The 14,658-nt window shown below is 44.9% G+C and overlaps 1 protein-coding gene across 1 annotated transcript in view; it reads left to right on the forward strand.

Annotated features, from left to right (window-relative positions):
- kcnd1 (potassium voltage-gated channel, Shal-related subfamily, member 1) overlaps positions 1–14,658 on the forward strand; it is a 56,642-nt gene that overhangs the window by 26,752 nt on the left and 15,232 nt on the right. Inside the window, exons 3-4 of the mRNA XM_035521778.1 lie at positions 11,388–11,550; positions 12,166–12,249. Coding sequence (XP_035377671.1) covers positions 11,388–11,550; positions 12,166–12,249 — 247 coding nt within the window. The remainder of the gene's footprint in view (positions 1–11,387; positions 11,551–12,165; positions 12,250–14,658) is intronic.

Here is a 14,658-nt window from a genome sequence, read left to right on the forward strand (position 1 = left end):
TCTCCTTTACTTTGCACTCTGCAAAAGGAGTGCATTATGATCCATCTCCAGCTTAACAACTGGCCCTGGCTAGATCTCGGTGGATTCGCACAGAGAAACAGCGCCGCTTTTGACAGCTTCTCCACCCTCTTCTCGTGGCGAACTAGCTTCACGGCACAACTAGGACATTGAATCAACTATTAGCCTGCCGCTGCCCCCACCGTGCCTTTAAAAATAAGTAAATTGATCTTTTAACAGTTTGTTGCTTTGGTCTGACGGCAGCGCTGCCATTTATCGTGGGAAGGCAGCCAAGCGTCTTCCCTGACTTGAGCCTGATGGCATGATGTCACTGTTTGAGAAGGTAGCAGAGGTTAAAAGTCATTCTGCTTTTCGTGAGGTGGACGCAGTTGGTCAGAGGCAAGACTGGCGTAACTACTGGGGTAACTACTGGGGCAGGGAATGAGGTGCAGGCCTCCTGTTGCTGTGCTCTGCCATCTGGGCTCCAGGTAGAAGATGTCCTCCCGCTGCCCGAATCTTCATCTCAACTCAGAGGCTACCAGAGCTCTGGACAGTGCTGGCTTGGCCTGAAACAATCTGTGATGGACTACAGTTAGCAGGGAGAGTGCCCAGGTGCTGTGCTGGCGGCCTCTGTGGTTATACCTGAAAATCGTCTTAGACGTAAGATGTCAGTCAGGGGTTGAGTGGGGTGTTTCAAGAGAAACGGGAAACTTGAACAAAATAAACATGAAACAGTTGACATTGATTGAAATGTTAAACTGCCAGCTGTACGTGATTCCTTTTTTCCTATTTTGGTCTTCAAAAAATGCCCTTCAGAATACATCAAGTAAAGGGGGACAGGAGATGCGTAAACGTATTACAGGCACGAAACCCTTTTGCCTGTAATGTGAGCTATTGCGTGTCAGAGAAACAAAATAGGTCAGAGGACTGTGGTGAGTCATAGCCTCAATTTGATTAAGCACTCGAGCAATGAATGAATTTAAGATAGGGCCATTCCCAAGACCATTCCCAGGGCCATTCCCAAGACCATTCCCAAGGCCATTCCCAAGACCATTCCCCACACGTGCAGTCAAACTTTCTCAAACAGCTTAACGAAACCAACTCCTGGCATGCGGGATGTTTTAAAATGCCGTTTGTATGACTAAGAACGTCAGGAAGTGCACACATCAACTGGGACGATCATTTTTCTTACGCAGCCTCTCGCATTCTACAGTGTGGCAGGTCAGTTAAGAAATATGACTAGTAAAAATAAACAACATGCAATAAAAACGTAATCTTTACTAATAAATTTGACTAGGAGTAACGTGTCTAATTATTTGAAGTCTTGTAGTGCTTTTATGCAGGCATTTACAACTTTTTGTTTACATGCTTTGTTTTATAGCTTTCCTCCCTCTGTCCCATTAAGATTGAATGACCTCCAGGATGCATTCATTGCCTTGCAGAGGTCGCACACGCTTGCATGCAGCAAATGGATTTTTAATTTTCTTTGCACTTTGCGCCACAGCCGCTGTAGTGCGCCTTGGCACATGGGCCATGAACCAGCCCAGTTGAGTGCTGCTAGCAGGCCGTAGCGGCCGGGTCCTGGAGTTCTGCCTCTCGGCATGTTGTGTGTCTGCCTGACTCTCGGCGCTGCGTTAAGACTGGATCCGTCACATTAAGATGGAAAATCTGAGTTTTGCCTTCTCCTGTCTTATCTCTGCAAGCCCACTGTAAAGCTTCACAAAATCCCTCCAGTAATATACATCACTAATACATCACCTATCACTTGCATCTTATTAGATGAGGGAGCTTTCCTCCCCTTTGGCATTATATCTAAGCAGAGATACAATCCAATTTCGTGGGCCCTTCTCTTGCATCAACTGAGGAAGAAGTCAAAAATATGTACATCACAAAACCCTTCTGATCTCCCGGGCGTCTGGCTTCTATTCTGTGTATATACTAAGCTTTGTTGAATGCATGATGCCAATAAGAAATAGTCATACAGTCGTCAGATTTTGTGTAGATTCGTGCTAAAGTTGATGGAAGAATGAAGCAAGTAAACCGATAAAACTTTGAAGGGAGTTTCCTTGAGCTGAAATTCTCTGCATCAGTGAAAAGTCATGCATCCTTCAAGCGTGTTCACAGCTCATTCACTGCATGATTTGAAATGCTTAATCCACGATTTTCATGCAGCAGACATGGAGCGTGTGCTTCAGTTGCCAAGGCTGCGTGGTGCGAGAGGAAGGACGATAAATATAGCTCCAAGTCCAGTAAGGATAACCTCTGACCCTGGTTGCAGGCATATCTGGCTTTGCTTCAGTGAGCAGCACAACAGCGATGCCACAGTGAATGTTAACAATGCCTTCATGCGCCATCGAGAGTGCACCAGCACACGCGAGAGCACGTGGGCATGGGCACACACACACACACACACATGCAAAGGAAAGCCATATTGTTCAAATTTCCTTCATACTGTTTGTTTGTTTGTTTGTTTGCTTTCTCTTTTGGCTCCACTTGGCTGGTCTCATGCTTTTTTTTTTTTTTGCTTTTTTTCTGAGCAGCCAGTACTTGGAATGAAAGTGTAAAATGGTCATCTAGTTAAAAGAGCTGAGCTGTATTTTCTCAAACCTTCTGCATGTTTGTAACCATCTTGATGGATGTGGTTGGCATCAAGACCTGTTGCGATCGATCTTTGCGTAGGCTTCTGATTGGATTTATCCTCAGACTGATATCAGCCTACTGCTGTACAGAATGTGAAATGACCATAATGTATAAACCAGCATCCCACCAGGGCAACAGCACTACCTCAACACTCATTAACTCATTAAATGTTGTCAGTATGTTTAAAATCCACAATCACAAAGAATTCTATGGAAAGGAAAAATTTCGCTCTTTGTGCCAGTTTCAAAAAGGTTAAAGTGCTTTAGTGGTCATTGATATCGGACTTTAGTCCAGGATCGTGTCTGCTCTTGAATTGTCATTGATACTGGACTTTAGTCCAGGATCATGTCTGCTCTTGAATTGTCATTGATGCTGGACTTTAGTCCAGGATCGTGTCTGCTCTTGAATTGTCATTGATGCTGTACTTTAGTCCAGGATCCGGTTGCTGTTACCTTGAACTGCTCTGATATAGCCTTTACATACCAGCAGCCAGAGAGCTCTTATATTGGTTTCTACCATTTAATCGAGTATATTTAGTACATTTATCTTTGCTACCACGCACCAGTTTGATGTTCTTTCCTCCTTAAAATAGAATAGACACTCATCAATTTCCCAATCGTAATTGATTGAAGCTGTTTCAATCTATATTTAATGGATTGTCATTGATTGTGCCATCCTGTCCTTTTAAATAGGGAAAACAGGACCTAAATCTTTCTAGTTAATTAAGCCAAGTTCAATAATGAAGGACAGATAATGAACCAAATCTTGTGACTACTTGTTGGTTGTTTACCTTCCTCTCTGTTTATCATGGAGGTCTTCTTCAGAGAATAGTCATCCTCCTCTCCTGGACTTTCTTGGACACCACACACACACACACACACACACACACACACACACACACACACACACACACACACACACACACACACACACACACACACACACACACACACAGAGTATGTGAGTGTGTCCATACTCTCAGTCCTGTTCTTCATACTAGATGCATCACACCCTTGCTCCAGTCTTGGGGAAAATGTGTGTCTGTGTACGCAGGTGCGTTTTGGTGTACTTTCTCTGCTGACTCCACCGCATTGGTGGTCTCTTATGACACTGAACTGGGTACTCAGTGCCAGCCGTGTGCCTTTTCTCCTACCACGGCCTCCGCTAGCGTGTTAACGGAAAGAGGCTTGCGATGTCAGACCACGGTCCCGTTCTCATACTCCGCACCATCTCCGCTTTGGTTGTGCTCTTCAGAAGCGCACGTTATTGAATACGTAAATGACTTTCACACAAGCGAACAGTGATGCAGGTAAATGCTCATTCTTCTTCGTGGTTTAATGGTCTCCAACGCCCCACTGGGGGACAAACTCGTAAATAACGGGAGACGCGTGGACGTGATCACCCCGATTCTTCGGCTTTCTGCGGGCGAAGGTAAATCACACGGAGCCGCCCGCTGCCTGCCCGGCCTGGAAGCGCACCAGCGAGACCATCAAGCTCCTGTCACGGCGGCACAATAAGCGGCGATCGGTGGAGGCGGCCGAAGTAATGGGAGAGGCTTCGTCTCCGTGATTAGGATTCTGTGATGGACTCCCACTCACTCCTGCCAGCAGAGGCACCTCCGTTGCTCATGCCCACAGCCCAGATGGAGATGGCCTTCCAGTGATCCCTGGGTGTTTTGGGTCTTTTCCTGTGATTGATTTAAGCTGCTACTGGTAGATGTCACAAATACAGAAACCGAGCTTTCACCTTGTGAGGATTTATTGTCAAAACAGGCTTTAAAAATGCGTTAATTTTCTGTGGTTCTTGGATTTTTTTTAGTAACCCATTCATGCTCAGTCAGAAAACCTGCTGATGGTGCGTTGGTGGCAGAGGTATGGTGAGTCACATCAACATAGAGCTGCTGCCAGTATTGGTGCATGGCTTGTTTGGCTCATGACAAGTGTCAGCACAGTGGTGTGTTAAAGCAGAGACGTACAGTTGGGCTCAGTCCTAAAATAATGCAGGTCTCCCTAGATGACTGCACAGCTCTGTGTGTCTTTAGGATGAACTGACATACAAGGAGACCTGTAAAACCAAAATAACACCCAGGCTCACTGGCTGGGATCAAGAACAGCAGATCTCTGTTCAAATGAGACCCAATACCCTAATCCCATCTTTATTTTAGGCTAGATCACACTTTGGAAGGGGTTCTTACGATACACCCAGACCAAGGTTGCATGTGACCCGTTTCACTCAGGGACAGGACCTTAAACCTTAGAGCTCTGGTCTGGAATTAAAGCAATGAGGTTTGTTTCTTGTCATACCTACAACGGTAAAAACAAGATGTGACAGAAGGATGTATTTTCAATTTCAAATACTAAAGCAATAAAAATGGAGCTAGTTCAAGCAGTTTGTTTTGTAATGCGTTTTTTTTCCAAGTTTTGTTTACCCCTGGATTTTTACTTTAAGGGTTGTTTAAACCTGGAGCCAAGTTCAAGCACTAAGGGGCTATAGAAGAATGGACATTCTTCAGATTCACAGCAATCAACAGTAGTCATTGACACACGAACCTGGTTGTCAGTGCTGTGTCATTCACGGCCCGTGGTGGTGGCCATGTGTGCTGAGCAGGGAGGGAACAGGAGAGCAGGATGGCCTAGTGAAACCCTCAACACTTCCATTTGGTTTTCAGCCAAGTAACCACAGCAGTAATTACCAAAATTAATGGTAATTAATTAATTAGGTCAGAGGTGATTTGAAAAGATCAGCTTTTGTATGTGGGTGTCAGTTATCAGTTTGGACATTGTCAAGTTGTGTGAGCTCGTCACTCTGAAAGAGCTTGTTACTGTTAATCTGAAGCATCACACTTCACCAAGCTCAAACAAGCCATTTTACAGTGAACATTTAGTAACTTTTTGTTACCAAATAACAGTACTATATCTCGGGTGTACTCTGTATGCAATAACAGTCAGAGTTGTAATTAATTTCCTCATGAATATTTAAATAATAATGAATAATTTGCATGTCAGTGTGGCCTGTAAATTATCATTACGCCTACACTGTCTACACAAGACTTGTGTCGTGTTTATGTATTCCAGAATCACACCTGTATCACAACACTCCACGTATATGTGCAAATGCATTACTTTGCACTTATTAGGTGCACTTGCAACTGAAGATGAGTGTATAAAGTGCCATGACGACACTTCTGATCTTGCAACAAATGGTAATATTGGTCTGAGATAGTATTCAGTGGGAGCTTTGGCAGCTAGCAGTGGGTCTGCTTTAGGGCAATCTTCATCCAGTGTTGCATAGCTTAAGGAAGTAAATATTATCGTTTTATGCTCCACTCTGCTTCTGCTGTATGCATCAGCATCCAGGATGGGCACTCGCTGCCAAGACATTGATTGCATCAATAGAAGCACTGGGAATTCAATCTGAGGTGTTTTTTTGGCGTGCGTTCCCAGATGCACACACTCCCCCTCCCTCTCTGTCTCTTTCTCTGCACGGCTTTATATGCACACACACGATCAGACCGTGCTGGCGAGAGAGCATCCAGGGGATACAGAGGGATTGAGCAGGGCTGAGAGAGAGAGAGAGAGAGAGAGAGAGAGAGAGAGAGAGAGAGAGAGAGAGAGAGAGAGAGAGAAATTTGAGGAAAGGGGAGAGATGCAAGCCTGAAATATCAATGCTGAGACGTCTGTCGAGCTGTGTCTCTTCAGCGTGCCCGCGCCCATGCCCCCTGACACCTGCACCTTCTCATCTTTCCCAGCCCACCCAAGAGCCAACCCGTGCGCTCACAGCATGCTCTCTGCCACAGTCAGGGCCACCCACAAACACCCATGTCATAGGATAGGATGCTGCCCTCACCGACAGGTCGGGCAGACTCTGCAAAGTTAATATGCAATCCTACTACTGTTACTATAAATAAGTGAAGATGCTCTGCAGGATGAGGGGTGTTATAGACACAGGATCCTGTTGTGTTCACCAGGTCCAGAAATAGCTGTTTGAGGATGCCAATTGCTTTGGAGTCTTTCAAATTTTTCTTCTCTAAAAGCTCAAAAATAGATGAATGAGGATATTTTGAGATGATATGTTTGATATTTTGCGAAACAATAATTGCAGCAACCAAGGAGGTAACAGAGATTCAGAGGCTATACTCCCTTACAATAAATACAAAACACTATAAATAAAATGCCAGACACACATTATAGACACACTAGCATAACAGACACTGACATTAGACACACTACGAGATACACATTACAGACACACATTACAAACACACTAGCATTACAGACACTGACATTAGACACACTACGAGATGCACATTACAGACACACATTACAAACACACTAGCATTACAGACGCTGACATTAGACACACTAAGAGATGCACATTAGACACACTAGCATGACAGACACTGACATTAGACACACTAAGTCTGATGTTAGAGCCTTAAGAGCTGATATAATGGGACCCCATGCCAGCATTGGAGCTGACTTGGCTTTATTAACCGTTGCCACTGTAATGATATTTGCATTACACAGTTCCATATAATAGCCTTTTCAGCAGCAGTTAGTCCAGCATAAATGAAATGCCATTGAGCTCGCGTGAAGGCATCATTTCATAACCGCCATTTAAAAAAAAATAAATAAGGATCTCACTGCAGTCCCAACACGTAGTGCTGGGAAGTGCCAACTGTGTTGGCGTGTAGTACAGTAATGTGTGAATTGCAATTCTTCCTGAGTAATGTTTTTGATTGCGAGTATTAACTCTAATGAAGCACGTGTGTTCAGTATGAAAGGTGTGGCCTACAGCAGTCCTGCTCACATGCACCTCCATGCAGTCACAGAGCCATGATTTTCCTCTCTAACCCACCTGCTTGAACTTGTCAGCGGTGATTACCCTGTGATTAGTTTGGTGATTAGTTCAGTGATTAGTTTAGTCAGGTGTGCGGACAGAGGGAACACAATAGACTGTTCAGCAGCTGCACTGGATCACTGCAACACAGCGCTGCAAGCACGAGCTGAAAAACCGCAGCGCGGTTCCCCCAACACGGTGCTAAATGAAAAGCTTTAATGAGCTCGGTTCTCATTCACACGCTCTCGCTGTCTCGTTTTTGTCTAATGTGAACTGCTGCTAAACCTCCTTGACCCCTTTCTGGACTGGCAACTAGGCCAGGCAGCCTGCTCCTCGCCACAGACCGTCTGTGCGACTTTCTATTAAGGGAAACTTAAAGGAGTAGTGAGCTCTCCTCTGTGATGCTGGAGAGATACAGCGCACTGTGTGGATTTGTGCTATGTAATAAAACATTACATCATATTCTACATTCATTACCTGCAGTTTTCTGTTTATTGCATTGTGTTCTATTGTGTTTAAGGCCAAAGCCAGGAGTATCTCACATGTACTGATCTGGAGTCTGCTCCAGGCACCCATATAGATCTCATTCCGAAGAGAAGGAAAGACAAAACTAACCCCAGAACAGTAGCCTTCATCAGGAAAGTTGGATTTGGTACCCATCATCTGCATTCACTCCAAATTAAAGCAGAGCGCGACAGTTGTTATGAGCGGTCCAGATTAGGAAGGATTTACCAAGGGGCTTTTTCATAACAGCCTCCCATTGGTCGGACAGTCATGATGCTTTGTAACATTCATGAACAGGGCAAAGATAGAAGTAAGACGAGATAAGGGTAGCGGGCGTCATCGTTACACGGGTCTAGATCTGCTTCCTGCCTTATCTGTGGGCCTGCGGCCATCAGATAATCTCCCAGTTTTCCATAATTTGGAGGTTTTCCAGCTCGGAATGAGATTAGGAGTGATGGAAGATGGACCAGAAAGCTTGACATGCCTTGATCGAGATAGGAGAGAGAATGAAGGCAAAGGATTAGAGAAGCGACGGAGAGACGAAGGCACAGAGCGAGTCCAAAAGGTTAAGAGGTCATGACGGAGGAAAACCGCATCCGACTTTATTTATTTATTTATTTAGCATGCATACATTTGCGTCTGTGGACACGTGTGTGTGAGTTATGAGCATGATCAGGAGACCATGTCAGTGTAGGTTGGTTCAGAGAGAAGAAGTCCTTAAACTATGTAGAAACAGCCATTTTGAACAAATGCATACATATAAAGACATATAAACTGCTCCAGATGTGTGTGTGTGTGAGAACATTGTTTCTAAAGGAGTCGCGTGAAGCAGACTTCATGCGAGGGTCTGGGAGGGTGCTCATCAGGAGCGGCACAGAGAGAAGAACGTGCAGCGCAGCTGAGCTGCAGTTCCCTTGCTTTACGCATACTGGCCAAACGAGGACACTGGAAGCCGCGCCAGCTCCACCACAGCGCTTTAAAATCAGAACGACTGCACAAAAAATGCCGAAACGGCACTCACCCCACATATCGATCGAGGACAAGATTGTCCTTAACAACGTTACCAACGAAGGCAGTGCAATGATTGTTTTTATTTTTATTTTTATAATAACAGCAAAGGTGGGCTTCCTGGCTTCCTTTTGCCGTTAGCTCTCCTGCGGGCCGAGGCGCGATCTTCCTTCCCTGTTCACTCCCTACAGTTCTTGGGCCTGACGTGTCTCTGACAGCTTGGTACAGCGCGGTCACTGCAGCAGGGGCTCGGTCATGTCCTCCCCGGGCCTGGACAGTCTTCTGCACTGTCCAGTTTGGTCCGTTTCCTCACCCTGTCCTGGCTGACTCAGTTCAAGGTAACTGAGCGGCGACTTGAACGAGGTGTGTTGGAGCGGGGCTGGCACACACCCTGGCAGGGCTGGGCTTCGGAGCCACTCCGCTGGCTTATAATGAGATGCCTTGCCGGGCTTTAATTAGATTTTCCTTTTGTAGTGGTTTGAATCCCCGCAGTAATTGAGCGAGTGGGGCTGGCGCTTCTGCCTGACAGCACCCCTCACGTCGCTAACGTCATTGTAATGAAGACAAATGCTGCTTTTTGAGCCATCTGTGGGGTCTGTCCGACCAACTGCAGCCTGTGACAGAAGCGTTTAGGTGTAGTCAGATAGGGCTCTCTCTCTCTCTCTCTCTCTCTCTCTCTCTGTCTCTCTCTCTGTCTCTCTCTGTCTCTCTCTCTCTCTGTCTCTCTCTCTCTCTCTCTCTCTCTCTCTCTGTCTCTCTCTCTCTCTCTCTCTCTCTGTCTCTCTCTCTCTGTCTCTCTCTCTCTCTGTCTCTCTCTCTCTCTCTCTCTCTGTCTCTCTCTCTCTCTCTCTCTCTCTCTCTCTCTCTCTCTCTCTCTCTCTCTCTCTCGCTCTCTCTCTGTCAAACACCTGCTTGCACGTAAAGCTCTTAACGGCTGCTCCGTTCTCGGGGTCCTTGTTTGTCTACGGTTGGTATAAAGTGCTGAGTGAGCTTCGGTTGCCCGAGCAACGTGTTGAACAACAGGAGTTTCTTGCCAACGTTATATAAGCGCCGTAAACACTGCTGCCTTCAGCACAGCTTCAGGAGACTTTGTAGCAGAATGATCTATTTTTAACTTCTCTGGCCATTGTTAACTTTGCGGCCACACACTGTCTGACTAGCCACTCGGGAGAGATTACGCCAAGATTCTCTAAGACAGAACTTGTCACTCTTTAAATGAGAATTGTGACAGCCAGCACTAAAAGATAGGAATAAATGCTTTACATTCAGGGCAGATATTAGCTTGACGTTTGGTTGGATCATTGAAGATTGATATTTTTTCAGCCAAATATTAAACAGTTTATTAATTGTGTGTGACACGGCCGATGATTACATTTTACAAATTCACCTGTACCTTATGTTGATTTCACATTAAAACATGTACATCCAAACACTTTTTACCACGACAAGTAAATCATGCATTTTTCATGTTTTTGAAGTTTCTGCTTTGAAGGTGCTGTTTACAATTCTGTTTGTGGCTTTTGCTCTTTGCTCATTGAAGTTTTGTTTGATGGTAACATCAGATCCCTCAGGCCATCGTGAAAGCTCGTCGTGACTAACTGGTAATCAGGAAGATCAGAGCTCGGCTGCTCATGTCTGGCTTCAGCTCGCTTCAGCTGGCTCGCTGGCCTGATTTATGGGTCAGGGTGAAAGCACCAGTAGCCTTGTGAGAACTTTAATGAGCCACCAGCGTAGGGGAGGATAAGGCTCATTATAGCAGGAATTCAGTTGTAGTGTGTTTGTGTGTTTCTGAGAGACTGAGTGAGAAAGTGACTGTGTATGTAGATATCTGCATGTCTGCATGACTGTGCACACCTGTGGTTAAGTGCACCACTGTGTGGATGTGTGTGTGTGTATCTGAGTAAGAGTAAAATAAATTGTAGTATGAATTTATTGCCTGTCCATGATTCTAAATGAGTTGTGATAAATGAGGGTTCTATGGGTTCCACAGATGGGTTTTGGAGCTCTGTGGACTGAAATACCAATAGATATGTTCCCAAACCAATGTATGCAATTAGCTGAAACACTTTGTAAAGTGGACTTTTTTTGCCAGTCAGTCAGTTATGAAAATACTTTGTGTAACTCTCCAGGAATCATGTCCATACACAGTCATATATCCACACATACACACTCATACTCACTCATAAATTCATCACAGAATCACACAAAGCCAAGTTCTGCTCATATCATAAATGTCCTGAACTATTTCACATAATGAGTTTTATAAGACATTAATAGGCACACATTTTATGTTACCAGACATGATTCTTTATACCAAACCGCTGAATCTGAACCACAGTTCGTGTGTGTGTGTGTGTGTGTGTGTGTGTGTGTGTGTGTGTGTGTGTTCTTGGTTGCAGGTATGGGGACATGGTGCCCAACACCATCGCCGGCAAGATCTTTGGCTCCATCTGCTCTCTGAGTGGTGTGCTGGTGATAGCACTTCCTGTTCCTGTCATAGTGTCCAACTTCAGCCGCATTTACCACCAAAATCAGAGAGCTGACAAAATGCGTGCCCAGCAGGTATGGAGTAGGAAATGCAGACTTGGAGATTGCTGCCATGTTTGTTTACTCTGGGGTCACACAACCCCTAGTCCATTTGATGTATTTTATCCACAGTGACTTTGTTTTGCCAGCTAAAGTCTTCTCTGACTGTGCCACAGATTTTATGTAGCTGACCTGGTAGCAACTGATCACTGACTCAGACTCCTTGTTGCGGTGACCCTCTTCATTGGAATATATGGTGGTCCTTCACTCACCATATATTTTAGTCACCTACATGATGTTATTGGTCCTGCTTGCCTGCTGTAAACCAACTTTTATATCAAGTGATTCATTTTGATAGCGTGGGCCCTAAAATATTGGTCATTCTCATTCATTATCAGTGAAAATGCCTGTCTTCCTACTCTGCAGTTATTAAAATTAACAGCACAAACTGAGATTTGTTCAGCACACAAACTAGTTGTGGTGGTGTTACCCAATCTTGAACAACATACCATAAATTAGCCTGATGAAGTCCAGGCTACATTAGTTTTAAGGTGTTCACATCAGTAGGCGTAAACAGGTTCTGTCGGATTCTGGTAGCAGCTGGCCATCGTGGTTTCCTAAAACAGGCTGTTTTATGCTACACTTTTGCAGAAAGTGCGTCTGGCCCGGATCCGCTTGGCTAAGAAAGGGACCACCAATGCATTTCTCCAGTACAAAGAAGAAGGAGGTCTGCAGGTGAGTGAGAGCATCGGTGTGGGTTTGCGCTTTGATGGAGTGAACTGTGGGGATCTCCGAAGGCTTTGGAAAACCGGGGGAACCAGCCACCTGAGGGAAGGGGCAGAGGTTAGTACTCCACTTCGATCCACTGCCCTAGATGCATGAAAAAAACCCAACAAGATTCAGAGTTATAAACAAGCCTGTTGTTGTTGTTTTAGTTAGTGTTGAGTGTAAAGTCCTCCTATATTATCCTCTGGCATCTGAATGGATTTTTATTCAACAATACAAAAAGGCTAAGATAGCGTAAAGCCAGTGTAAACAAATCTGCTTGTGGAGTGCAGTTTACAGTTCGGCTTTCTCACTGTGCGAGATCATTCTCGGCAATGTTTTTTTTCCTGATGGAAAATGGACAATTTGATGCTCTCTCTCATTTCAGGCGGCTAATGAGTCTAAATGTGTTGCCTCCTTAAACATTTTCAAGAAACCCCAGGAGGTCTGAAAATACCATTTTCAAGTCAGCATCGCTCTGTGTCGTGGAGACGAAGCCCGCAGTGCATTATCATTTGCGAGGGTTGTTGGAGGCAGCTCTGATGAGATGCCGTCATTATGTATGCCTGCAGCCAGAGATTCCACATGTGCACTAATGCTTGTATCCGTCGCAGCTCTCAACTGAATGGATGGCCCCGGAGCCTCCGGTCTCCCATCGAGGAAGCACGTTTAGCGTCCGCTTTCCCGCATCTGCCCCATATTCGTCTACTTAAATACCAACATGGCCTCTCTGTGGAAGCCCTTGCTTGAACAACAGCTTCAAGAATTTATTTATTGATTTATTATTTATTTACGAATGGGAAGAGCCCCTAGTGGTCCACCAGGACATGCTCCATTTGCTCTAAGGCTGTGAGAGGAATCACCAAACATCACACTTCACACTGGGATGCTGCTTAGAAATTCATGATGAAAGGACCCCTCGGTTAGAATCACACGAGTCTCCTGCCACTGAGAGGGAAGTTCTACCCATTAAAGCTTAGCTAAGCGATGGTAGCACCACTGGGATGGCGGAGAGCACGATGCGGTGCCCTTCCTGTGCGAGCATTAGCGGGGCATTATGCCACATTGTGCAGGACCATAAGCTCCTTCAAATCAGTTTTTAAACCTTCATCATGAACTAGATATGGCAGCACTGATTATACATCATAGAAGGGAAACAACTACTGCTAAGCACATCTGGCTCACCATAAGAAAACTCCACTTTATGGTCATTATTTCAAATTGGAAAAATGTCTACAACTAATGAGATTTTCTACTGATACAGTTTTTAACTGATGTGATTTTTTTCAAGCATATCTGTAGATGGCAAAGAGCACTGGGAATAGACTGCCACGGTCCTGGGTCTAGTGTGGTAACTGCCATAAACTACCATTGTTCTGTGTCTAGTGTGGTTACTGCCATAAACTACCATGGTTCTGTGTCTAGTGTGGTTACTGCCATAAACTACCATGGTTCTGTGTCTAGTGTGGTTACTGCCATAAACTACCATGGTTCTGTGTCTAGTGTGGTTACTGCCATAAACTACCATGGTTCTGTGTCTAGTGTGGTTACTGCCATAAACTACCATTGTTCTGTGTCTAGTGTGGTTACTGCCATAAACTACCTAGTGTAGTTAATGCCATAGACTACCATGCTTCTGTGTGTAGCGTGGTTACTGCCATAAACTACCATGGTTCTGTGTGTAGTGTGGTTGCTGCCATAAACTACCATGGTTCTGTGTCTAGTGTGGTTACTGCCGTAAACTACCATGGTTCTGTGTCTAGTGTGGTTACTGCCATAAACTACCATGGTTCTGTGTCTAGTGTGGTTACTGCCGTAAACTACCATGGTTCTGTGTCTAGTGTGGTTACTGCCATAAACTACCATGGTTCTGTGTGTAGTGTGGTTACTGCCATAAACTACCATGGTTCTGTGTGCAGTGTGGTTACTGCCGTAAACTACCATGGTTCTGTGTCTAGTGTGGTTACTGCCATAAACTACCATGGTTCTGTGTGTAGTGTGGTTACTGCCATAGACTACCATGCTTCTGTGTCTTGTTCTTTTCTTGGAATGAGAATGGCAAAGGTGAATCTGAACCTGGAGTGAGGACGAGAGGCCAACAGTCAGCCAGTGCAGGCAGGTTCACTGGTAATTACACAGATAGGGAGGTGATGGTGTCCGCTACAGGCTGACAGCACTGTGCATTTGACCCACCCGTGCTTCTGTGTCTGCTGCAGGTGCAGGGTAAATTGGCTCACTATACTTTAAAAAGACTATATTAAAATAACTATTTGTTGATCTTGATATACCGTAAAATCAGTTAAATTAAATACTTAAAGGAATGTCTTAAATTTTTTGTATTGTCAAGATTCTTCCGTCTTTGCAGTACCAGAGATGACA

Source organism: Electrophorus electricus, chromosome 23, assembly GCF_013358815.1.
Source record: "Electrophorus electricus isolate fEleEle1 chromosome 23, fEleEle1.pri, whole genome shotgun sequence".
In the NCBI taxonomy this organism is placed as follows: domain Eukaryota; kingdom Metazoa; phylum Chordata; class Actinopteri; order Gymnotiformes; family Gymnotidae; genus Electrophorus; species Electrophorus electricus.